The sequence below is a fragment of the Syngnathus leptorhynchus genome, chromosome 6 (assembly GCF_054491065.1).
Source record: "Syngnathus leptorhynchus isolate UIUO chromosome 6, UIUO_Slep, whole genome shotgun sequence".
NCBI lineage: Eukaryota > Metazoa > Chordata > Actinopteri > Syngnathiformes > Syngnathidae > Syngnathus > Syngnathus leptorhynchus.
The window spans coordinates 4,846,964-4,872,804 of NC_141200.1; the positions used below are offsets into that span (position 1 = coordinate 4,846,964).

General features: G+C 40.8%; 4 protein-coding genes and 1 long non-coding RNA gene across 6 annotated transcripts in view; 3 read left to right on the forward strand and 2 right to left on the reverse strand.

Annotated features, from left to right (window-relative positions):
* Positions 1-42: 42 nt before the first annotated feature.
* Positions 43-1,621, reverse strand: commd4 (COMM domain containing 4). The gene is made up of 8 exons (XM_085914496.1): positions 1,482-1,621; positions 1,230-1,301; positions 1,090-1,155; positions 975-1,014; positions 744-863; positions 547-627; positions 306-482; positions 43-224 (listed from the first exon to the last, which is right to left on the reverse strand). The coding sequence occupies exons 1-8, from the start codon at positions 1,482-1,484 to the stop codon at positions 184-186; spliced, it is 600 nt and encodes a 199-aa protein (XP_085770622.1). The 5' UTR covers positions 1,485-1,621; the 3' UTR covers positions 43-183.
* Positions 1,622-2,776: 1,155 nt separating this feature from the next.
* Positions 2,777-10,071, forward strand: sema7a (semaphorin 7A (JohnMiltonHagen blood group)). 2 transcript variants are annotated; one of them, XM_085915229.1, is made up of 15 exons: positions 2,811-2,981; positions 3,608-3,747; positions 4,062-4,103; positions 4,168-4,272; positions 4,403-4,484; positions 4,618-4,728; positions 5,093-5,235; positions 5,442-5,620; positions 6,766-6,874; positions 7,176-7,371; positions 7,599-7,711; positions 7,957-8,102; positions 8,181-8,239; positions 8,619-8,942; positions 9,685-10,071. In XM_085915229.1, the coding sequence occupies exons 1-15, from the start codon at positions 2,861-2,863 to the stop codon at positions 9,699-9,701; spliced, it is 1,887 nt and encodes a 628-aa protein (XP_085771355.1). In that variant the 5' UTR covers positions 2,811-2,860; the 3' UTR covers positions 9,702-10,071. The 2 variants fall into 2 exon arrangements, with proteins under 2 accessions (XP_085771354.1, XP_085771355.1); XM_085915228.1 differs by having other exon boundaries at positions 2,777-2,981; positions 8,619-10,071.
* Positions 10,072-11,747: 1,676 nt separating this feature from the next.
* Positions 11,748-16,905, forward strand: islr2 (immunoglobulin superfamily containing leucine-rich repeat 2). The gene is made up of 2 exons (XM_085914223.1): positions 11,748-12,289; positions 13,014-16,905. The coding sequence occupies exon 2, from the start codon at positions 13,023-13,025 to the stop codon at positions 15,141-15,143; it is 2,121 nt and encodes a 706-aa protein (XP_085770349.1). The 5' UTR covers positions 11,748-12,289; positions 13,014-13,022; the 3' UTR covers positions 15,144-16,905.
* Positions 16,322-25,641, reverse strand: stra6 (signaling receptor and transporter of retinol STRA6). The gene is made up of 17 exons (XM_085914224.1): positions 25,247-25,641; positions 24,348-24,414; positions 23,826-23,908; positions 23,573-23,706; positions 22,630-22,796; positions 22,065-22,190; positions 21,921-21,991; positions 21,716-21,795; positions 21,579-21,640; positions 21,311-21,473; positions 21,140-21,215; positions 20,775-20,908; positions 19,331-19,448; positions 19,151-19,252; positions 18,776-18,939; positions 18,302-18,439; positions 16,322-17,130 (listed from the first exon to the last, which is right to left on the reverse strand). Exons 1-17 carry the CDS (start codon positions 25,315-25,317, stop codon positions 16,916-16,918), a joined length of 1,971 nt encoding a protein of 656 aa, XP_085770350.1. The 5' UTR covers positions 25,318-25,641; the 3' UTR covers positions 16,322-16,915.
* LOC147055464 (uncharacterized) overlaps positions 19,888-25,841 on the forward strand; it is a 30,199-nt gene continuing 24,245 nt past the window's right edge. The window contains exon 1 of the long non-coding RNA XR_015066404.1: positions 19,888-20,262. This is a non-coding gene — a long non-coding RNA (uncharacterized LOC147055464). The remainder of the gene's footprint in view (positions 20,263-25,841) is intronic.

The window sequence follows — 25,841 nt, forward strand, 5'->3', positions numbered from 1 at the left end:
GTAGTGACGTGTACTGCAGTGCATGCTGGTAAATGTAGTCAAGTCACAGTTGTCAGTTTATTACCACGAGAATATTCAGGTAGAAAATACAACTAAATATTATTTCAAGTAAAGAGCAGTACATTTAATCAGAAATACACACAAAGAAAGAAATTGTAAAATAGCATTTGTTTTTAGCTTTGGTCATTGTAAACCATTCATCATAGTCTGGGCTTGTTTGAGCTCTGCAAGAAATGCACAAACAACAGAAAATGATTATGACATCATTGATTGCCAAACGATTTGGGATTTGTAACAGGACAAACCTGAAAGTAAGACTCTGAACTTGTCAGCAGAGAGCGAGACCAGAGTGCTTTGTGATGAGCCCGACTCGGCGTCTTGAGACTGTAGCTTTAGCTGAACGACCGCTTTGTTAACTTCCTTCATCTCGCTGGAGCTGAGTGTGTAGTCCACCCTCCAAGAGACTGCCTCTAGTCGACCCACTGAAATTCAGAAGAGAACAGATTTGTTGCCATTCTTTGTTGGGGTGCGCAATTTAATACTTACATCTTAAGCTGGTCTCTCTTAGTTTGTCTTGCACTGTGGAATGCTTATCTTCATATGACTTACACAGCCCCATTGTGTGCTCTGAAAGAATGAGCCATATATATATATAAAAACAGGCGCACCTCAAATTAGAATACTGAAATTAATCAAAAATTAAAAAAACACTCAATCTTAAATTTGACAGTACGCAGACCAACCCTTAGGCAGACCGAGCTGTTGCAGCTCACTGGATAAAGATTCACTGTCGACATCATGCTTGGCCGCACTGGATAAAATGAAATTGAGCACAGCCACACTGGCTTTGATGTCTCCACTGTCTGCAAAACAGATTGTACAAAAAAAAAAAAAAACACATTGTGTCACAACTTTGCAGTCCCAGAAATTAGTAGCAGCATATGAGCAATTATTTGATGCAGAAGGAAACTTACCAAACTTTGCATCAGCTGTAAGCTTTGTAACTTTGTCATACTGGAATATAGGTAGATAGCACGGTATTACTGGTTACGTTTGGAAAAACATTTGGGAGAGTGGCGCCATACTTACGTCAATACCTTCCCCCAGCAGACCTTTCAGCACTTGGGCACAAAGGAGTTTCATTTTGACACTAGACTAAAAAAACAGATAAGAAAATGATACAATTTAAATGACAATTTGTTGCGATGATAAACCCGTTGAGTACTCACAATTTTTGCCAGGGTACTGATTTCGGCAAGTACCCAATCGGGGCAGTCCAAATCTCCACAGAATCGGAACCGCTGAAAGGAAAACCATCACATGATGAGCGACAGCAACTTGCAAGCCATAATTCCATTGTACTGGCCATTAGCTGAGCCCATGAGCGACGATAAATTTGGGCAAAATTAGTGATCAAATACAGTTTCGCAAAGTTTTGCTCCATTGCCAAATACACAAATACAATGAGAATTTGTATTTACCATTGTTTGCTAACCAAAGAAGACGAGACGCGGAAGTTAAAAGGAAATGGCTTGCATTCTTGACACCTGATTGGTTAAGAGAGTGGGCGTGGCGTCGCTCCACATTCAAGTGGTACGCAGTGATCTTCGCTTTACGACGGCGCACCGTTCCGAGGGCGGAGAATTTGCATCTGTAGCATGCTTTGATAGTTACACAGTAACACTTGTCGTTGTAAAGTTACAATGTAACTTATTTGGATGGAATGCATGACGGTCGTAACCTCCAAATGTTGTATGACCATCGTAAACCGAGGAACCACTGTTTGACTTTATATTTCTAGGTATCAAATAGATAGGATTATTTTTTGTCCAGAGTATATTACATGATTCATAGCCAACAGCATCAATCAGACATCTCGTCGCTTTACAAATCTCTTTTACCCTATACACTATATAACTTTTTAAATATAGATAATTATTGAAGATATTTTGCTCAATTTTATGACAGAATCCGATCAATACTTTTCCAGGCTGAATATACACAACACTCAAACGATTACATGACAACTTTGACTTTAAAACGCCCAGACTTCTCTGTTCCATAAAAAGGAAATTTCCTTTGTAGGACACACCCTATATTAAGTATTTGGACCAAACAGCTCTTTCTGTCACGCCAACACCAAACATAATCCTGTGGACATTTACACACTTGATTAAATCATGGCTGCATATTTCATCTGATCTAATATGTTAAGACATAGCTATGGAACAAAGTGCAAAAGCCTAAGAAACCACATGAAATGGATTTCAGAAGGAGAAATCCTAATAAATCATTTACAGTAGCAAAGATGGGTGAGCGGTTTCTTTTATTACTTAGTGGCCATGTTTAAGACAAAATATAGTATCAAAATGTCGTTTGTCACAATAAAGATATAATTCTGATTACATAGATAATTGAAATAGTAATAATTACATTACAAAGTTGTTAAAAATTGTCTGGTATTGAACTACGTTTACATTTAACTTGAAATGTTCATCACATGTGGAAGTTGGCTTGTTAAAACCAGTTAACTGGTTAACAATTGTTAACGCATTCTAACCACGCTACTAATGACGCATTTGGTCACGTGATTCGTGCTTTCCTCCAAATGGCATTGGCTACACACAAACGCATAAAAATGACATAATGCCTTTCTTGGACGTTGTTAGCTTGTTATTTGCCATAAATCAGCTATTATTTAACATCCACTTCAGTCTTTGGTTTGTCTGGCTCTTAAGTAGTTTACTTGGAAGGGCCATTTTTGCAGTAGGGGGCGTAGTGACTCACTGCTGTGTATAAAAATGAGGTTTCTCGCGTGCGTGAGAGAGAATCAGTCGCTTGGACCACTGATGAATGCAAGATGAAGCTGATTCGAAGTCTTTTGCTGCATTTTCTGCCAATTTTTCTTTGGAGCCTCCACGTCAGCTCAGAGGACACGCCAACCTTTGGGTCGAAGAATATCCCAAGACTTCTGAGTCAAGGTAAACCAAAACACCTTTAACAGTTTATGAGATGATGAGAATTAAATGTATAAGTAGACTTGAGAGTTGCGTTATAAAAGGAATGCCTCGCTATCAGTAGCCACAATATGACATGATTAGATATATTTAAAAAAAATAAAACACCCGCAGTGAAATTCAATTTACATTGTTATATTTATGTGAAGTAGAGCTGAGAAAAATTCCCAATATTTTGACCCTATTCTCAAATAAAAGTGGTTAAAATATGACTCTCTTTATATTACTTATTTTGACTCTATTTTGACTCTATTTGTATTTTAAAAAAGTCGTCAAAATATTGATCAATAACAAAGATTGTTGGATCAATAATGGTCTGTTTGGTGTTCTGACATTTTTATCTCCAGCAATCTTAAGAATGTTTATAAATTCAAAGAGATTCATGAAGGACTTTGATCCATCTGAACTTTTTAACCTTGGCGAATGTTCACATTCTGCTGATCTTTGCCAAAGCACAATTGTTGACACAGCTGTCTGGTTGTGCAGGTGTGCCTATTATTGTGGCTTGCCTCTGAACTGTGGTCCAAAATGCTGTGATGACTTTCCCTCACATCCTTGAATAAAAATATTGTTACTACTTTATCTTCCAGATGTCATCAGAAGAGCTTTTGTCCACCCAACCTATCAAAACCACACAGTTTTATTTTATGATGAAGACTCTGGGAAAACATACGTAGGAGGGACTGACTTTGTGTTCCAGCTCGACTTGGATCACTATCAAATTGCTCAGGTGGGTGTCGCTTTTTCTTTTCACTGCACTTTTCCATGCGCATCAGCTCCCACCCACAGAGTCGTTGATGCAGCAGAAGAGATAATTGGATTGCGCCCTAAAAGATTAATGTCGCTGTTGTGACGCACTCAGTGGCTCATCATGGCTGACTTTTGGAAACCTTTCTGTTTATCATCACTTGGATACCATTCGAACTGTTTAAAATGAATTTTCTTAAGTGCCATTGAAGGAAAATGTTTGTCATTTAACAGCAACATAAACATCCATTTGTGGACACTGCAAATTCTTCATTCATTAGTTTTATGTCTATGCAGAAAATCCATCTGGAGGCCACGGGGGAAGAGACGTGCCAAGAGGTAACCATAAAAATGGCTCAAATGATGTGTTGTATGTGGAAATAATAAGTTTCCTGCTGCTCAGGGCCCTTGTGACTATGTCATTACTGTCATCGAGAAGTTTGGGCACAATCTGTTTGTCTGCGGGACCAACGGACACAGGCCTCACTGTTGGAAGATTGGGAGTTCTGTAAGTGCATCACACGTGTGCGTCAGTTATGAGCTCATATCAGGAGCCATTAAGTGTACCGTAGCCGAGCCACTTTGTGGGCAATTGATGTGACAAACATCCTGTTGACTTTGTACTGTTCCACTTTCAGGCCACTGACACGATTGAGCATCAGGAAGGGACGGGAATCTCACCGTTTTTCTACACACAGAACTCACTGTCCCTCACAGTTGGTATGTTAAATGGCACCTCTTGCGTGTTTCTTCAAGGCATGAGAATGTGATGTGTAATCACTTTAAGTGGTGGAGGGATAAAAGATTCCTAATAATAGCGTGCCGGTGCCTGGTTTTGTGTTTGCTATTTTAGAAGGTGATCTATACGCTGCCGCACCACTGGATACTGACGGAAGTTCTTTGCAGTTCAGAAGGAAAGCAGGCAAGAGAGCCAACGTCTGGATGTACGACAGTTGGGTCTCAGGTAAATAGTTCGCAAAAGGTCCTTTGAATCTGTAATTCTGAGTTTGAAAGTGTTATTTTTTTTTTTTTAGACAAATCCAACAACAATTTTGCTTTTGATTTAAAACGACCATGCAAAGGTTGTCGCCCACTAGCTTAATGCTAACACATAAGAAATCCCATAGACAGGCTAATAATTAGCATCAATAGTTATCACAATAATCATAATATAAAAATAATATGATTATAATGTAATGTGAAATGATTATGATTATTAGTAGTATTTTTTATTTTTCTAATGTTTCATTTTGTTTATGTTGTTGTTTTGGAGGATGCTGGATCAGATAAGATTTTGACTCATCAGTATCAATGTCCTCTTCGTACAGAGCCCACATTTGTCTCTGCCTCCTGGGTGAAGCGTATAGACGACCCCAATAATGAAAAGATCTACATCTTTTTCCGCGAAAAGAACTCTGACCAAAACCCGGAAGCTGATCCGTGGATTTCCAGAGTGGCCAGAGTTTGTAAGGTACCTTGGACAATAGACACTGACTCAGATGACATTAGAGAAAAATCCGATTTCAAGTAACGTGAGCTGGCATTCAACGTGGCGCCAAGAACAATTACAGAGACTCAATAACACAATTCGTAATCAATTCGAAAACATCAACATACAATATTTAGCAGCATAGCCGTGGAGGAAAACATGACACCCTTTTGTTTGCTATTTTCCAGACTGATGAAGGCGGATCAAAGCGATTTTTCCAAAACACGTGGACTACTTTTCTCAAGGCTCGACTGGTGTGCGGCTTTCCAGAAGAGTACCTGTATTTCAACCGTCTGCAGGACGTCTACGTACAGCACGCTCAAGACTGGCGGGACACAAGGGTTTATGCCCTCTTCACCAGCAGCTGGTTTGACACTTTCCCTTCCTTTTTTTGCGTAGCAACCGAAAGTGGATGACCTTAACAGGCTGACATTAAATGCTAACGCAGCATTTCTAAATGGAGACTAAAATAAGCTCTATGTAGAGATTTGGAATTACTCCTTCTGCAGAATGACGCACCGTCATCGGTTGGGCAATGGTTACTTTATTCGGTACACTTGCAAGAGAACTATTGAGGTAACGTACATACAATATGGTAGTTGTATATTTGTTTATTTATTAAGAATGCAGAATCAGATAATGTCATAATTATATTGTAAAATAACATTATCCTAATATTCAATTATTTTCTAAATAATAAAAGTGAATATTAAGCTATTGATATCCAAGCGAATAATAATAATTTATAATTAGGATTTAATAGTATATCATATTGTGAATAAATTAATCAAATAATTAATTATATACAATAATAATTATACAATAACAATCAATAATTATAATGCTGCTGCTGATGATGATTATTTTCAACTTAAAAAATAATATTAAACTAATCATACTTTCAATAATATTGTCAATAGATGATTATTATTTTTACAAATAATATATAACTAATAGAAATTCCCTGACAATAACTGTGTCTAGCCAATACATTCTTTATTGGATGAGGGAAAATAATCCTTGGTCAACCTCCTCAGACCATCCCTGTTTTATCTGCATAGTGAAAACATCTGAAGTGACATGTTATGTTTCGAGGGAAATTCAGATCCACCCTGTTTCAATAACACTCTGAGAAATTGAGGAGTGTAGTTATATAATGTCATAAAGATTCAAGGTGGTACACCCTCTTCTGCTGTAGCTCCCTCCCTCCCTCCCATGAGTATTACTCAAGCACGATGAGTAAACATTGGAGTTTTGATTTAGACGACCCGTGACCATCATACATGAAGCAATGCTTATGGTTTCTGACAGTCAGTCTTTCCGACAGCCACAGCAATCACGTTTCTGCCCCCCGTGGGCGTAACGTGACGGCAGTGATTGCTGCGTTTTGAAATTTTCCAAAAATTCCTAATGATGTGAATGCAACGTGACCATCTCACAGTCCCTTCAAGTTACAGCAGAATCATTTGAATCAACTTTATTGACATTTGACTCCTTCTATTCATTTTACAGGAACGCCACTGCAGTCTGTATTTATTCCATGGAAACTATTGAAGGCATTTTTGACAACTCCACCTTCAAGGGCTATGACAAGGCTGTTCCAGAACCAAGGCCAGGAACTGTAAGTGGCTGAATATTATTGTCATGTGTCACATGCTATGTCGCCTTGACAAAAACATGGACGCTTTATAAATATGTGTGCATCACCACTTCTCACAAAGGGTGGTTTCCAACTTCACGTTAAGGCGCATCCCCACATGTGAGCGATGAGACAGCTTACTAGCGAGAAGAGGCGATCTTCCAATTGGAAACAAAATGTTTTTGAAAAAGTACATCTTGTTAGCCATTGTGTCCCTTTGTAACACAATTCCTATCAATAATGGAGACATAATGAACACAATTCAACAAATCTTGTGTTTCAGTGTGTACGCAACAGCCGCCTACTGCCGCTAGCCACCGTCAGCGTGGTGAGAGATCATCCCGAAATGAGCGACTGGGTTCACTCTGTGCACGACATGAATCCTTTCTACGTCAGCAACAATAACTACACCAAAATAGTCGTGGACCGAGTCCAGGCGGCGGACCAGAGCACCTACAACGTTCTGTTACTGGCCACTGGTAAGCTACATCCTGTTTGTCGTATAACAATAGATTTGTCAAGATTTGGACTATTTTTAGTCCTTTCTTTGGATAATTTTGTTGACAAAGCCGAACACATCCTGTCCCCTCATTCCACACTACTATCTTTGTGTTTCAATGAGCTTTTTTTTTCACTGCAGTCAATTTGCAACTGAAATGATTTAGTAGTGACACACTTTTTTTGCGATGCTTATCATATCCTACAGATTCCGGGAAGATCCATAAAATTTTAGAGTCCGGATCAGAACCTTTCATCATCTCCCAAACAGAAATCCCAAGTCAGTCCAGCATACAGTCGATGAAATTGGACTCCAAAAAGGTACAGGTCAATAAAATCTATTTCTGGCTGTTCTTGAATTTTTTTTTTTATGAGCTAGCTGTGCACATTTACTGAGTGCTTTTCAGCAAATGTTTTTGGTTTCGATTGGAGGTTTGAGTGTACTCTCGAGTTCTTCATCCTGTTTGAACTTCACGTGACTTTATTGTTGTTGTTGTTGTTTTTTTTAAGCATGTAAAACACCCACAATGTTGTTAGATGAGTACCTGTGTGTGGTTTCCGTCTAGAAAAAACTGGTGGTGAGTTTCGCAGAGAAAATCTCGGTGGTGGACCTCCGGAGTTGTGATGAGTATAACAAATCCTGCGCAGACTGTGTTCTGGCTCGGGACCCCTATTGTTCCTGGACTAATTCTGGATGCACCCCGACTGTCCCGTAAGTCTGAAACATTGAAGAATTAATATTTCCTTAATTGAAGGTTGGATGTTTTTTTTTTTTTTTTTTTCCCTACAGTGATGGCATTCAAAATATTGTTGATGGGAGAACAAGCGTGTGTTCTGCAACAACATCAGGTACTCAAATACTAAATACCATGACAGGTTCAGGTCCAGTTATTTTGCAGATATATTTATTTGTCCCTTTATAACTCAATTTCTTTTATTTTTGGATGTGATTCCACTTTTGACCACTAGAAAACAGCACACTATTGTGTTTAACATTGTTCAAAGAAGAAGAAGAAACAGGAAGTGTTTCAAATTTCTGCTGTAGGGATTAGAAATATTTTTGAATATCCTCTCTATCATCCTGTGTTTTATGCCTACAAAAAGAAAAGGCTATTTTTATTATGGACATTATTAATCATGATTATTGTTATCTATATTGTGGAATGCAAGTTACCACTATTACATAATGCCATTGTTCTTTTCTCCCACTTGGTCTTGCCCTTTTAAGAACATAATCAAGTAAACCGGACCAGACGAAACGCCGCATCGCCCGTAGACAAGGATTTGTTGATTCTGCCCGCTGTGCCCATGGGCGTCCCTTTTTACCTGTCGTGTCCGATTGACTCTTACCACGCCGTCTACACGTGGAAACATGGAGACCAGAGCAGCCCTTGCCTACAGATGCACTCCAACTGCCTGCTCCTCATCCCCTCCATGACCCGCGAGAGCTACGGAAACTATGACTGCGTCTCGGAAGAGAGGGACTACGTCAAGGTGGTGAAGAGATATCATCTCACGGAGCAAGATGGCCGACGTACAAAGGACCACCGAGGTAAAGCATCGGCTGTAGTTGCACAGACATTGTGGATCACACTTGGACTTAGCCTTGCCTTGTTTTTAAACTGAACTACTGAGTGAAAATGTGGCTGCAACATATTCAACCCACATTCATCCAGCTAGAAAGCTAAAGGAATGTTCCATTTCTTTCATTTTTTTGACTACTACTGCTTTCCTACTCGAGAAGGCTTTGGTGCCATCTTGTAGCATCTTGACTCTTAGATTCCGCAAAGAATTCAACAAATAGCTGATGATAGAGTCCAAGGAATACATAATAATGATACAAAATAGTGAACCAAGAATAGGCGTGGCCGTTCATGATCCGCTAGGATAAAATTCTGGGATTTCAGTGGTCTAAAATTTTTGTTCCAAAGTATTTAAAGAAAAGTGACCATATTATTAAGAGGACTGCTGTTAACAACCACGCCAAATTTGAATGGTTAAAAAAAAAAAAAAAAAGCCAAATATATAAGATTATGAATCTACACTACACGATAAATACTAACACAACACACTACATATTAATCATTCCACTGTATAGTTAATTTTCTTGAAGTACCACACTAAATAACCTCAACACTACGGCGTTCCGGCCGGTCCATCTCTCAGTAAGTGTGTTCTGACAGCGTCGGAAATGCCAGTATAACGTCAACATCATTTTGCAATTGATATTTGAAAGGTGAAACTGAAGGAATCCCCTTGTGTTTGTTTGTATGTGTGTCCTCTGTGTCCCTCAGCTTCATCCACAAAGTGAATCAGTGCTCTGGAGTTCTTGTTCACAAACAGTGAGGCTCGCACATGTTGAGACAGGTGGTTTAGTCCACAAGCAGGAGTGCAGTCTGGCTCTCTTCCAGCCTATTGGGCGAGTATATTGTGTGCAGAAGGGTGGAGCCCCCCCCTGCCCCCCCTCGAGTCCTTGGGGGAATTTCTTTGTTTCGTTCCCCACCACCACCTACCTAGCTACCTACCTCTGGTGAGAACTACTCACGGACAAGGAGGCCTTTGTAAAACGTGCAATAAGACACCCTTTGTTACTGTTACTGTTTAGTTTAATATAAATTCAACAGTATATTTATATTTATATATATTTGCTTTTTTGTTACAATAAAAGCCAGGGAACCTAAGTTGTCCATCCAAATGTTTTCTGTATCCTATCCTTCACATTCACAGTGGTACATCGCAGCAACACATGTAAGTCACACAACAGTACTCAGTCATATATTCTTTATCCTCTGCGCAGAACGACTAATATTAGCTCGATACCGAGCATCTGAAAAAGAAGTCGAAATGTCAGTCAGTCGGTTAGAATTGATAAATTGCTGGCTGGGAGCATGTGAGTATGTATCATGCATTTGAGTATGTATCATGCCCTCACCCACACTACATCCCTCTTTTGTTTTGCCAGTTGTTTGTAATCACATGAGGATGGTGCATAGAAACCTCGAGAGACCCACCTGATGTTTGCTCATCGCCAACTCGCAAGAAAAAAGTGATAACAAACAATCGGCAATAACAACGCCGTTGGAAGGGCAGATCATTCATGTCATGACAATCTTGCATTTGAAAAGCTTAGCCTTAGCTGATAGGATTTCGACTGGTCTTGCTTGACTAAGCATTTTGAAGAAGCTCTTGGGCTTCACTATCATTAGGTGAAATTTTGTATGGCGCTGCAAGACAGATTCTGTTGAAGGCCATCCGGGCGTAAATAAACCTTGAATTTCTGGGTGAGTCCGCCACTGTTTAGGGCAACTAATTGTCCCGTGTCCTGTGAACAGGGAGTACAGGAAGGAAACTGAAGTTAAAAAAAACAAATTAAACCAAAACACATTATTTCTTTCAAATCTTGAAACTGCTTATCATGATTGCAACACACCCTGGGACTACGGAAGTTCCTCACACAACCAGGAAATGACGTCAATGTATTTTGGCCAGTATATAGCATTGCTCAATTATGTTTGTCAGTGGGGGATTTAATTGCAGCACTATTACGTCACAATACATACAAGCACATTTGTTAACAGCAGAGGTCGTTGTCGTCCTCTAGAACGTTAGAACTACTGCTTGTTTTAAAATCGAGCACGATCACTGTAATATTAATAAATCCTACGCATGACAGATTGTAATAGTGCACAAAATTGCAGTGCTATAAAACCATTTTGTTTTTTTACGCACTTGATCCAATTCAAGAACTGAGAAGATAAATTGGGATAATTATGACCATTTTTGATTGAAACTGAAATTCATTTAATTAACATTGTGTTTATTAGTAAATTTGTTATTGGAAGTACTGTAAAAAATGATTTATAATAACACCATTAAAAATAAATACAAACAGTTGTAATAACACCTTATCAACAGTAGACGTCACTGTTGATTGAAAGAACTTGTAAATACTTGACAATACAAGGGAGTCAAAATCACCCGCCACAAATTTAGTTTACACTTAATATTTATTCAGAACCAATACGGCTGTATAATAAATAAATGAAAATTAATCTGATTTTATGAAAATAATAATTATGATAATTTTTGCGTCGAGCATCACATTGAGAAATGTTTTGATAGTTTGCTTCTCTTGTGTAGATGGGGCAAAAAAAATCATACAGTGGATTCTAAAATTATATATTAAAACAACAAATAAACTCTCAACCAAACAGCATTGTTAAAAATCATTATAAAAGCAGATTTTTTTTAAATCATCTTGTTTTTGCTCTCCTTGGATTGTATATGCAATGAGCAGTTGGTTGTACTGTGCATGCAAACAAAATGGCATTCTGTACAGTGAACTGCAAGAAAGTGATATGTGCAGCATCTTTGAAACTAATACCATTCTTTTTCTACATCTCTTATGCGTGCGCGTTATATTGTTGTGGAATGTTCTATTCGTTTCTATCCAGACACAAAGGGACTGCACGCGAGCCGAATGAGGTCAAAGATTATGTTTAGGTCTGACTGATCAATTAATCATCAAGCTCGTCAATTATTAATTGGGTTGCAGGACGCGGAGCTGCTGTATCTTTAATAGAGAAGAGGTGCGCGGGATGTGGGAGAGGCTGCGCGCTCCCGACGATGCCTCTGCTGGCTGCTTGGCGACGGGAACGCGCGTGCAGAAGATCCGACACTTGCAGCAGATAGAGAGGGAGAGTGGGGGGGGAAATCACCCACGGACCGCAAACTGCTCACCGGGACCAAAACATGTTGCCTCCATCGCTCTCATCACTGCAAAAGTCATGTGAATTGATCCATTCGTGAAATTGTTTTCCACTTCTGAAGCTTTTTGGAATTGAAAAGTCAACTGTGATTCATTGATAGGAAGCGCGGGACTGAAGTTACCATTGCACAGTAAGTCCATTCAAATGAATGCAATTTATGAGCCAGTTATTGAAAGAAGAAAAAAAATGCAAAGGTTTGATGGATTGTGAAAGAAAATGTTGGTAATAGCGATATGTGAATCTTTTTGGTGTAGTGTGCTTGAGCTTTAATGACATTTTATATACATTTTAAATGGGCAGTATTATGGGGTAGTGTTCTGTCTCACAGTTTAGGGGTTCAAGGTTCGAATCTCAGCTCTGTGGATTTCACATGTTCTCCCCATCCTTGCACAGTTGCACTTTTTTTTTTTTTTACTCATACAAAACACAAATTGTCCATAAAATGTGATTGTGAATGATTGCTTGTGCATTCTTAAAACTGTCCAAAAAGTAAAAATAAATTAAAATAAAATACAAATGAAATTGGAGTCAGAAATTGGACCAATCTCCTACTTTGGGCAATTTGACCCAAATGTTTGTGTTTTGCACAAAAAAATAAGAGAGAGGTGGGTCAAGTTGACCCAAGGACCAATCTGTTCCCGTTTTTGGCCAAGATTGGGTTACTGTTTTTTTGGGGGTTTTTTTTTTTTTTTTTGGTGCAAAAAATAAATAAATAAAATGGGGTCAAATTTCTCCAATGATGTCCCTAAACCCATAATTGGATTCTGTATTCAAAGTGAAATTCTCTCATTCAAATAATCTGTAATGTGCATTTCCAAATTAGAACCAGTTTTGTTTTTCTTTATTGCTTGCAGGTTCAGAAAATGGCGACGAGACACGTGGCACTCGTGGCTTTGTGGCTGACGCTGCTGGCAAAAGTGCACTGCTGCCCGGAGCAGTGCAGCTGCCTGGACAAACAAACCCACCAAGTTGCCGACTGCGCTTCTAAAGACCTGCTCGCCGTGCCCGTGGGTCTACCTTCCAGCGTCACCACATTGGGCCTCACGGCCAACAGGATCAAATCTCTGAAAAGCAAGAGCTTCGTGGAAATCACCCAGGTCACCTCTCTCTGGCTGTCCCACAACCAGATCGTTTCCATCGAGACGAACACTCTGGCCCCCTTGATCCAACTGCGCAACCTGGACATCAGCCACAACAAAATAGTCAACTTCCCATGGGTGGACTTGCAGAATCTGACCGCCTTGCAGCTCCTCAAAATGAACAACAACGAGATGGTGAACCTCCCCAGGGATGCCTTCTCCACGCTCAACGATCTGCGCTCTCTGCGCATCAATAACAACAAGTTCACCACCATCGTCCAGGGCACCTTCAGTGCTCTGTCCTCAATGTCCCATCTGCAGATCTCCAACAATCCGTTCGCTTGCTCCTGCAGCCTGGAGTGGCTGAGAGACTGGATCGACACGACTCAGATCTCCATCCCCGAAGCCAGTTTGATTCTGTGTGACTCTCCAGATCAGTTGAAAGGTGTCCTGGTTACAAAAATCCCCAAACTTGACTGTCAGTTTCCTGTGGTCACGATCACTTTCCAGCCCGATATTGGTAGCGCGGAGCTGCTTGAAGGCTCCACGGTGGTCTTGAACTGTGACAGTAAGGGAAGTCCAAAACCGCTGGTTAGCTGGGAGGTGATTGCAGGGAATCAGAACTTCTTGTTCCCTTTGCCCTCCACGGGCGAGGTCAACGACCTGTCCATCAACGACAAGACCACCAACAATCGTTTCCTGGTTTTTCAAAACGGCACTCTGGTCGTCCCTCGCTTGACTAAAAAGGAAGATGGGAATTACACCTGCATGGCGGTGAACGATCTGGGCAAGGCTGAGAGCACGGTGAAACTGTCCCCGGCGGTGAGCAAAAAACACGCAGCGGTGGATTCCACGGTGGACAAAATCCGCCCATCCTACAACAAGCCCACCCTGCCCAAGAACTCCAAGAACAACGTGATCAACTGGTCCAAGGGCGAGGATAGGACCAAGATCAAGCCCGGCGGTCCTTCAGACAAGCAAGATGACGTCCTCGAGGAAGGGGTTTCGAAAGACCCCGTGTTCACCAGCAAATGTGGCGTGCGAGACGGCAGCGAATACGTCTCCAACCACGCCTTCAACATGACCCTGGACGACCTCAAACAGTACACCTTCGATTTCGGCGTCATCGCCCTGGAGGTTTCCGAGACGGAGGCCAAGGTCAAGTTGAACCCCCTGCAGCTGGCTCGAAGCAAATCCAACCTTCACCTTAGCCAAAGCGACAACACCGAGACGGTGGTGAGGGAACCCGCCGGTCTTTACCAGTCCACTTTGGGGAAACCCGGTCCGGATATGCTCTACATCTGCGTGGACACCGGAAACGGACACTCCGTCATCAAGTGGTCCAACATTGAAGAGGGAGTCAATTCATATCACTTCACCGGATTACACCCGGGCACCAACTACACTCTTTGTCTCACCTACGGGGGACAAGACTGTCAAGTCCAAGTGGTCTTTACAACCAGAAAGAAGATCCCCTCTCTTCTCATTATCGTGGTGGTGAGCATCTTCCTCCTGGGCCTGGCCACGGTGCCTCTACTGGGAGCCACCTGCTGCCACCTTCTCTACAAATACCAAGGGAAGACGTACAAGCTCATTATGAAGGCGCACAATCCCGACCAGATGGAGAAGCAAATGACAGGGGACTTCGATCGCAGGACGTCCTTCGTGGAATCCGAGAAGACCTTCAACCCTAGCGAGATGGGCGAGGGGGAGGAGGAAACCCCCGAGGGAGAGGGTGAAGCCGAGGGCAGCGTGGCGACAGAATCCATCCCCGGGTCTTCATCCAAGACCAACCAGGAGGAGTTCGAGGTTGGCTCGGAGTATAGTGACAGACTACCGCTGGGTGCAGAGGCGGTCAACATCTCCGAGGAGATCAACGGAAACTACAAGCAGCCAAGCCGCTGAGAACCTGTAAGATCCTCTTCTTTTTGATTCCGCCAAATCTTTTTTTTTTTTTTTATCTTTACCTCAGAAAAAAAAAACCTCACCCCGTCACTGAGATTGTAAGCGGTTGTTGTAATGTTAAACAACGTGGCGCTAATTCACTGCGATTACTCGAACGGCGTTCTCCAACCTTCTTGAACCATGGCACATATTTTACATTAGAAAAATGTCACGGCACAAAAAAAAAAAAAGTCACAAAATGCATAGCGTATTTATTTTAATGATGGATTCGCAGAGATGGGCATTTCATTGTTCTGCCTGTCACGCAGCATTCTTACATTATAAATAACGGTCGGACCAATTATGTATAGTCTCTAAATGTGGTTTGGAATCATTGCTATCAAGCACAAAAAAAAAAAAAAGACAAAATAACGTGCATTGGGATCAATCTTTTAAAGACATTTTTCATAATCCGATTTTAAAAAAAGCCTCAGGTAATATTGCCGCACGGATGCCAAACGTGTTGAGAAAAAAAAAAAAACAACCACGCCAAACGACTCCAAGGAGATTTTTGTCCGAATTTTTAAATCCTTCAATTGTTTACCTTGAATTTACATCTCATTCTACACGACGTGATGCTTTAAATGTGCGAGCCATCATCCTATATCATCCATGGCATGATGCTGTTTTATTACTCGTGTGCTTTTCTTCTAGCAGTGTAGTCCTCCTAGATGACTTTCTTTTGTTGTTAGATGCTGTCCATCTGTACTGTGAACTGTAAACCAATTTTTTGACAAATGAGTTTCTATGAAGCCGATAAAACAAAAGAACGCAGGAGAGCGTTCACGGGCTTCTCTGTTCTTGTACTTTAATACCTCGTGAGTTTTCTTGTGAAATATGTCAAACAGAAACAAAACGTGAGCTTTCAAGATTTTTGGATATCATTTCTTGTGAGTGGAATTAATAAAACGTTTGAAAAAAAAAAAAAGGGCTTCTCGGGAATTTTTATTGACTTCACAGACCAAAAAAAAAAAGTGTAAAATGGTAAAATGGAAAACATCTCTACCCATTTTAACCGCGGAGTTTATTTTAAGTAGCTGCTATTAACTTGTACAATTTTTTTAAAATCATTAAATATGCGTACGTTTCCCTCTGTTTTGATAAACAATCCATATTGACAGACGACACAATTAAGCAGGTTTTTGTGTTTATTTTATGTCAACAATAAGGATATTCGCGGGATTTTCACTTATAATTTGACATTTGGCAAATAAATGCAAAAATATCTCTCAAGGGGAAATAGAGAAGATGCAGCAACAACAGGAAAAGGCAGGTAGTGTTCTTTTTTTTTTCATACCCCAAATAAAAATTTTTCATTTTCCTGATCATTCCTAACTCTGTTATTTATAATTACCCCAAAATTGAAATGCAATAAGAAACAACAGGGCTATGAAACATGATTATATAATTGTATAAATAGTCCAAGTTCTGAAATAAATACCTTCTCAAAATGCTGCTTATCACATTCATTTGGGTACTTTGCATGATCTGAAGTGATGACAAACTTCACCTTTCTATATTTTGAGTAGAAGCAAATAAGTGTGGAGGATTTCACGTCATGATGGATATTGGAGACTGTGAGGCTTCCTCCCATGTTAGCCACCTGTGGAGAACATGCACAGAACAAAGCAGAATGGGAGGCACTGATCTCTAACTGCGCGTCTATACAATGAGTGTGGGGGGGGGAATAACAGAAGCGCATCATTCATCACTCGCCATGCAGGCCTCATTGTTCAGTTGCAAGCGGCCGCCTCGGCCTCCTTCTTGCCGCTGCCCTTCAGGCTCCCGTTGACAAAGCTGTCGGTGGGCGCGCGCTGCTGGAAATGCTTCCGGGTGCCCACCACTGACGGATTGTTGACCAGCGTGAAGAGGAGCTGCCAGTGGCCTCGAGCTCGCTTGGCACTGGACACCTTCAGGTGCTTTTTCTCCTGTTGGACCAGCTGGATACCTAAACGTGACAAAGACGTATTTCTGTTAACTACTCAGAATAAATGTCAAGACTTTAATCCCTTTACTTCAATTTACAGTACTTTCTTAACACCAAATACTGCTTTCCTATCATTATAGGACTTTGGCGCCACCTTATGGCATCCTGAGTATTAGAAGAAGTATAAAATTATGCACGGCTAGGTTGTTTCAGCAAATAATGGATTACACATGAATGTTGGATTGTTATTTGGACTATAGGTAAAGTCATTACTTCATTCTCAACAAAATGCATATTTCGAATTTTTGAATTTGTCTTGATAAAACGGACCCCTATTAACTATTGTCTCTTTGCAGGTGTCCCTAATATTGCGCTCAGTGGTAAGTGTACGTCTTCTCTGCTCCGGAATATCATCAACAATAAAATTTGAAGGGCCCAGAGGAGTACACAGATACGATAGGAGCAGTAATAATAGAAAGCAATCATATTTTAATCCTTCAGACGTGATGGGAATACTCGCACGTGCACAAGCAGGTCTCGCCATTAACACGAAAAGTGTCAGTCCCTCGACTACATGAATAGTAACCAGGCAATTAGCGCGGCTCATCTGCGTAATCGGCTCCCCCCAAAAAAATCATCTATGTAATACAACACGAATGTTATTATCGCTCATTCATTAAGCAAGCTGGGATATTTTTCACATCTTAAGGTCCCTGATGTCTTTTTCTGTTTATAGCTGACTTTATTAGATGACCTCCTCACTTATCATTGACTTATTTTCCTTTTCGCCTTGACAGTTCTTTCTTGAAATAACAAATTTGAACTGATCATGTTTGGCTAAAGTGAGCACACCCATAGAACCACTGAATACTTTATGACAAAGCTTTATTGAGACCATAAGCCGCAGGACTGTGAATTATTCCACGCGTGACTCAATTTGCTCCTCACATATTAAATCAGCTCGCCTTTCATTTCTGCCGCGCGTGCTAGACACTATCCTGATGGGATTACATTTTCGGAGACCCGCCGCTGAATTCTAAAACATCGTCAAATGACTCAAAATGGTTTTGTTGAAAAACTGGATCTTCACATTCCAAACAAATTCATCTCTTGAGATGTTGCTTAGAATCAATATGGTTTTTTTTTCTGAAAATTCTATATGAGCCTATTTTTCCCTCTAAGCGCTACCCACCCTCTTCAGCATCCCGTGACCTCTGCACGACATTGTTCTTCTGGCCTGCAGACTGCAACAGCATCCCGCAGAAAGCCTTCATCACAGGGTGGGACTGGCTCACCTCGATCTTCAGATAATGAGCGTAACAGCGGTAGGCTGCAGACACACACAGGAGGTGGAAAGAAAAAGAAGAAAAAAAATCACTAAACATGCAGCGCAAGGCTCCATGTGAGCTTTGAGGCAATCACACATAATGACCATACAATCATGGGCTCCCCTCCTCCCCCCCTCCTGTTTTTTTAGCACCTGCTTTTGCTGACAACAGATGTCTTAAATCGACAGCAAGTGCAATTACAGTCCCGAGCACTGCATTGCATATCGTACAAGCTGCCAAACAACAAAAGGTTTCCATTCTCTAAGCAAGTATTTGCTCAGAGGAATTTCTTTTTTTTTTTTTCAATATTTCCACAGAAATGGACACACGAGGTTGACCTGGATCGAATGCCTCCACATTTCTGTTCAGAAGACTGATGTCCATGCGTCCCATGTGAACAATGTTGAACAAAGCTGTGATGATCATGCGCCAGACTGCTAGAAGCACCCCGATGAGAACATTGACTGGAAACAGCAGGTAGGTCAGCAGGAAAAGGTTGCCCCTATAAGAGAGAGGCGGTTGACTCGATATATTTTTTTTACGAAAAAAAAACGTCCATCTAAAGTTAACAATAATAAAATAGACGAACTGCCCTACACAACTGTACATCTAACAGAATGTAAACATCGTCAGCTAACTCAGTGTAGCCTATCACCGCTAGAGGAAATTTAGATTATTTTCCTGCATTTGTTTTCATAATTAGTCCACATTACCTGTTGTCAAGGTCTCGCGTCCCAGCCATCTTTTTGATAAAACAAAACCTGGAAGTGATATGCTGGATCAACACTGCCAGGAGAATCATCAGCCAGAAAGGCCTAAAGGGACAAAATCAAAAATAAAATAAAAACCTCGTAATGTACGTTGCACTTAAGTTACAAGGTTTTTATTCTCACCACATGCTCCACAGGATCTGAAAGAGGAGCAAGTTCTGTCCGTGTAGGATGGGCATGAGAATGAGGAAGACAGCGATGAGAAGACAGAGGAAGAACACCATGGTTTGCACAATCATGCCTACAGTGGGGAAGAGATTGCAGCTTGAATGCTTGAATCCAACCACAATCCAACTACTCCGTGGTTTTAAATGACTCAGTCAATTGCTAGAAAATGCATTTAGTTACCAATTAAACAGAGACAATATACTCACTAAGCACTTTATTCGCCAATTTAATGAGATCCAATAGAAGGCCAGTATCTGTATTTTAATGTTATTTCTGTAGAGGTTGTGCCGTATTCGTATTACTAATAAAATAACTGTTTAAAAGGACATTAAATGAATATTATAATTGCATGATTGGTTGGTATTCAAAAATTATTTTATAATTCTCCCTTGGAAAAAAAAAAACCTCATTAGTGATTTGGCGGTATTTTGGATTGACTGAAGCCCACTTTTGGACATATATACATACATTTGACATATAAGGCTGACCACGTCAAAGAAGGAAGTGAAGGCATGTTTGGACGTGGAGGCTTGTTTTCTGACTTGCTTACAATGTTGTTTTGGAATACAATCTTTTTTGAACGTTTATGGCAGCTAAAATGCATAAAAGTTGCGTGGTGGCAACATGCCGAAAGAAATTAGGTTAGTTGTGGACCGCGTCGGCCGCGTTCCAAATCAGTTTCGGATTAATTACTGGCCGGGTTCAATTTTGGATAAATAACTGCAAGACAACCCCCGGAGGTCGTTTTTTATTTTTATTTTTTATTAACATTGGGAGCACCGGACTTCCAGTGAGGAGGCCGAGCCTTCAGATGACTGTGGCCGTTTAAAGCAACTCCTTTTCGGATAGACGGCGGAGATGCGCCATACGTGAATTTCAAGGGAAATGTAAGTTAAATGAACCCAATTTCACTTGATTATACAACAACGTATCTTCGTATCGTTTTAAGAGGTTTTCGGGGGTTGAAATTAGCCTAAGTCGAGTTTTCCACGTGCATTTTGAGGCTGGTTGATCCCTATTATTTTGACAGTATAAGCGACGTCTGTACAATGATTTCCAATGGAGAAATCGTGATTGTCTCCTTTCGTGACGTCATCAACCAAGTCATGAGTGTGTGTCCATAGTTCCCATTTAAAGTGGGCATTTGTAAAGGCATTAGTTGTTTTATTGTTTCTACTAAATGAATGGATTAAATGGAACATGCAATTTTTTTTTAAATTTCTTGATAAAAAAAAAACAACTAAACTGGGATCATTCATGAAAAATGAAACATCATCGCTTTTGTGTCCTTTAAGGTGTCCTTTCAAGATTCATCTCATGCATTACATTTCATGACATCGTGTCATAGCTAATGAGATGGCTCTTGTAATGTATCTTTTATTTCATCTTACAACCTTACCGATGCAAACGTGAGCCGCCGTGAAGCTGGTGTATCCCATCCAGCAGACCAAAGCTGGCCGGGAAGCCCGAATACTTCTCTGGCAGTTATAAACATTATAGATATCTCCCCTGTACAGCCCTTTTAGGTTGGCCCTGCAGAATTGAGGCATACCAAAAGCAATTGTCTGTAATAGCAGAACATTTCATTCATTTTAATAGCCATTTTCACATCTTGCGGCATTTCATGCAGAACAAATGCTTTTCTGTCTGTCGAGAAGATTACTAGTCCATTAGGTCAGAATAATACCTGTGTGTGCTATTGTATTATATGGCAGAATCATAATGTCACACTTGCTTATGGCTAGAAACAGAATTTAATCCTACCGATGGAGGACCATGGACCTCATGAACATAGCCAAGTTGACGAGGGTTGACAGGGTCATCGCTGAGATGTAGCACACTGCCAGAAAAGTAATCCAACGTTAGTCTTGTGTATGGATTAGACTGTAATCTAATAGAATTGAAAATAGAAGCTGCTAGAAGCTGCTGTCTCACCCTCGACACACCACATGTAGTAGACCACGATTCGGACCACTTCGTGTTTATCTGGAGAGAGCACGATCCTGAAACCGGCTAAAACATTGGCGATGTCTTCATCGACTCCCATTCGGGCGATTTGGAGCGAAGGCACCACAGCCATGATTAGTAGCAGGCCCACCTGAAATATGAAATATTTGTTTAGTATGCAAATCAAAGAAAACAGTAGCGAGAGAGGAAATCATTCTTGCCACTACTCCAGACATTAAAATAAGGTAGCAGTTACCTGATAAAGCGTGATAAATGACACCACTCCAGATATGGCCAATTTTAGAGGGAACCTAAAAGCTGTTAAGAAAGGTCAACAATGTCAACTGACGGGCGCACATGGATATGAGAACAAAAACCAAAATGACATTTCACCTTCTTCTGGTGTATAAATGTAAGACATCACCGCATCTGTTATTCTTTGAGGAAGCTTGGGGGTCTCAGTGCTCGATAGACTGCAATGAAAGTTGAGCAGAAATTAGGAAATCCTGCTAGGACCGGGCACTCATGTGATTAACATTTGAGATCTGATTTCAAGTATTTCATATGAATGACATGACACAGTAACAGGCTCTCTGACCTGATTTTCACTTGCTTCTTCTTCTTGAGTAGTTTCTTCACATAGTCGCTGTAGTAGCTGCTGTTTAAATCCTGAAAATGCTACGTGATGTCAGATGCAAAAAAATTCAACATGAGCGGATAAAATGTGGGCAAGGTGACTTACCTCAGTAACATTATTCTTTTCGGTGCCTTTCAAGCCTTTGAAAAGGAGGAGAGGATACTGGAAACTAAGGAATGCTAAGCAAGCTATTTGAGGTAAGCTGGAGAACAGCGAGTAGTGTTTATGGATCTAAAAAGGGGGAAAAAATAGTTTTGGTCACTCGTACAAAAACTGACATTACATGAAAAAAAACGTCATTTATATAAAATTAAAAAAAATTAATATTAAATAAATTGCAGGTGCATTTGGTAGTATTTTTTTTCACTAGTAATTTTAATAAAGGCTCCATTTAGCTCAGCCTGGCACATTATCCCGGCAACTTTATCAAATAGACAACCGTTATACAATGAATGATAGCACTGAGACACACTAAAGTGATTAAGTGTTACGAAGCTTCTTGATTAAGACCACCAGATAGGGGAACTAATTGCTTTGAATCAGAAGCATTCATTGCACAGAAGGAAAAAAAAAAAAAAAAAAAGAAGCAGGAGGGACGTGGTACTAAATCTGCCATCCCGAGCAAATTAATGAACAGACATTGACTGTGTGTGTTGTGATCGGTGCATACCTGCGGTGTTTTGGGGCAGTCAATTTTCTGCCAAACCAAAACACTAAAGTGCGTCCATGACAAAAGGCTTCCAAGTACGTAGCCGACTTTATTATGCAGGGTGCCACATGCCAGGAGAGGGTAGTAAAGTGCGGGGTAAAAGAACACTCCCAGAATCATCCAGTTCTCTGCAGATGGGCAAAAAGTTACTTCACAAGAGGCAAAAGTACAATCAAATAATAAAAACCCTTCTGACCGCCTTAATTATGCTGATGATTTCACCAGGGGTGTGTAGACTTTCTCTATCCAAACATTAAATTCATAAATCAAGGGCAGGAGTTGGTAAACGTTTGTGCTAAAAGACAGATGGGCCAGGTCATAAGTAAACAAAGTTTAAAAAATGGTAGTTCAAATGTCTATTTAAAATTTAAAAAATGATAACAAAAAATGTAAAATGTATTTTAATCAAACAATAATAAATCTTGATTTTTAAAGCCCAGATTTTGCAATCCGCTATTCCAAAGCATCAATTTTGAGATTATATTTTAAACCTCCTGTTGTCTACTGAGTACTCCAATTATTATGAAAGGTATACGGTATGTGTGCAGATAATGTAACAAAAAAAAAAAAGATTGCGCAACATTACCTGACTAATTTCAAAACCAACTCTGAGTGACTGCAGATCACAGTGTTAAACCTACTCTGCCAATGAAATCTTTAAATCTTGTTTTGGCATTGTGCAAAGTATCTGGTAGGGGGGGTGACAAAATTCAGTGAATTCTTATATAAATTCATTTCAGAAATGTCAAAAGGAAAACAATCCAATTATGTAACGACATGAGCCTGTGAGTACAAAGTTCATCCCCAATCTCAGAGGACATAACAATGTGTCACTATCTCACGTCGGTTTTAAAAAAACAAACAAGGACTGCGGTTGGAGGAGGAAGCCCAAAAATGACCTCACGTTTGTTCTCAGCCTCCGTCGTAAAGGGCAGAGGATTTGGTGAGATGACCATGCCGCAGAGTTTGCATAAGAGCACTCCAAAAACAGCTACTGCTAGGCCCTTGTGCTGGGTATGGTCCAGGAAGTTGACCGGACTGTGGAAAACCAAGTACTTTTAGAGCCCACATGTTAGCCACGTAGCACGCAGATGAGATGATCATTCCAAAAGTCTTTTGCCTTTTATATATTTTAAAGCCATTTATCAGAGCCTCACCTGAGTAAACCCGGGAGTCCTTTCTGTTGGCGGTTCGTTTTAGTGCGTCTGGCTAGGACTGCGAGGATCATCATGACGACCAGCTTGGAAGAGAAGATACGTTAGATACAAACTTTGCGATGCTTCAGACACATGCAGAAAAAAAAAAAAGTGGATCTAGATGGCAAAACACAAAAGGCAGTGGCTCATTAGATCCCCCCTGTGGATGTGACATCATTTGTCAACATCATCGAATAGAAAGAGTTCAGTGACCTTTCATGACCTGGAACACATTTAGGAAAGCCAAGGCAGAAGAAAGAATGCCTTGCTCTTAATTGGAACAGCTTTTGATTTGTCAGAAGTCATCTTAAGGACATGCAGGAGGACATTTAGTCTAAGTTGATATTATGCTTACAAGTGAGCCAGGAGTGCTTTTTTTGATTTGCCACATATGAAGTGTGTGAGAAAAAAAATATTTACTAAAACACAGCGTGCATTCAAAACTTTAATTACATCAAAAGATAAAAAAAAAAAGAGACTCACTGATACTGCGCTGATGCAGATGTGGTATAGCCTATCATCTGCAGTGGGGTCACATGGAGGAATTATTCTAAAAAAAAAAAAAAAAACCACAAGAAGAACAATCAGTGCGTGTGTTGTAAACTAAACCTTTCACACGTCACCTTTTGTGGCAGCTGAAATCCCGTAGCAGAGATTTGCATTTAACCGGATTGTTATCGGCGTGACGCGGGGAAACAACCGATGCCCTATGTTGGCGTTACAAGAGCGAGAAACGAGGGGCCCGGTCGTGACCACTTTCACATTGCAAAGCAGTTCTCCCAGAGGGCACGTTACGACATTCGGGATAGAGTTGACAAGAGCCTCTCACCTGTGCAAACATTGAACCAAATTGGGAATTTGGCTCTGGTTGAAAGAGCAGACGTTGGCATCACATCAAACCACATGTAAATTGAAAGCAATGTCAAAATTCACAACTACAGACTCTGCAGTGTTTACAAAGCTGCTAAAAACCACTAAAAAGTGACATGAAAGCGGAAAAGACCACAACTCAAGGTTTATAGCGGGAATGCGGGATTATTTGACAAACATCCCATCCTGTCTCACTGGTGAGCTAAAAAACATTTCGTTCTCATATTTCATTTATGAATGATTTGTGCAAGAATGGAAACAGCTAATTGCATTGTGGGACGTCAGAGTGGCTATCACCTTTGAATTAACGGCAGACAGATTTGGTTTTTTTTTTTTGGCTTGGTCTCTTTCTGTCTCTTCTGATGTTCTCTTTCTAAAACTTTCTGTTGTGAAATATGATGCAGCATATAAATGAGTTGGAAGCTTCACTCTGACATGAAATATTACAAACGGCTTGTTCACATACCAAACATTTTTTCTCCTTAAAATACAACACCAGTCATTTTACTCACTCAATGTTAATCTTCTTAGACACGGGGTCATAGTCTGGGTACTCGTAGTCCAGCAGAGCATCCTTATCCATTGCGTCGTCTCTTTTTTCAAACACCCAGGGGAACTTCTCACCACAATTCAAAGCGGCACACTGCTGTGATAGTTCCTTCCGCAAAACCCGCGCCAAGTCCTGAGTTTTTTTGCCTCGGAGGCGTTCTGGTTGCCTAGCGTTGGGTCAGCTCAGGTGTCCCCGGTACTGTTGCGGTGGCACAGAGGGTGACTGTCACAGCTACGGGCCACGGCGTGCCTCGTTCCCCTCCAAAGGCCCTGTGAAAGGGTACCACCACACTGGAGGACTGGGGAAAGGGTGGGGGGAGAGAAAGGAGGGAATAAGTGGAGAAATGGGCAGCCAATGTGGAAGGCCACCTGCTGCTTACTGGGATTACATCGACTTGTGAGGTGGCATTGCTGCGGTCAGGTGTGCTCGGTTCTGAATCTACAGCTGCGACTGTGAGCGGGCGGAGGCGACCAAGTGACCTTCCGTGACGATAACACGCCGTCTTTTTAAGACGAGGCTCAGCCTCGCGTTGATAAAAGAGCCCAACACCTTGATAA

Excerpts from the sequence above, each read along its gene's own strand:
- commd4 (XM_085914496.1), bottom strand. Across the intron at positions 864-974 it reads TACAGCTGATGCAAAGTTTG|ACAGTGGAGACATCAAAGCC; the intron begins GTAAGTTTCCTT and ends TCTGTTTTGCAG. Across the intron at positions 628-743 it reads ACAGCTCGGTCTGCCTAAGG|AGCACACAATGGGGCTGTGT; the intron begins GTTGGTCTGCGT and ends TCATTCTTTCAG.
- sema7a (XM_085915228.1), top strand. The coding sequence starts at position 2,861 with ATGAAGCTGATTCGAAGTCTTTTGCTGCATTTTCTGCCAATTTTTCTT. Across the intron at positions 4,104-4,167 it reads GGGAAGAGACGTGCCAAGAG|GGCCCTTGTGACTATGTCAT; the intron begins GTAACCATAAAA and ends CCTGCTGCTCAG. Across the intron at positions 4,485-4,617 it reads CTCACTGTCCCTCACAGTTG|AAGGTGATCTATACGCTGCC; the intron begins GTATGTTAAATG and ends TTGCTATTTTAG.
- islr2 (XM_085914223.1), top strand. The coding sequence starts at position 13,023 with ATGGCGACGAGACACGTGGCACTCGTGGCTTTGTGGCTGACGCTGCTG.
- stra6 (XM_085914224.1), bottom strand. The coding sequence starts at position 25,317 with ATGGATAAGGATGCTCTGCTGGACTACGAGTACCCAGACTATGACCCC. Across the intron at positions 21,992-22,064 it reads AAAAGAATAATGTTACTGAG|GATTTAAACAGCAGCTACTA; the intron begins GTAAGTCACCTT and ends TAGCATTTTCAG. Across the intron at positions 21,216-21,310 it reads CTACATGTGGTGTGTCGAGG|TGTGCTACATCTCAGCGATG; the intron begins GTGAGACAGCAG and ends CTTTTCTGGCAG.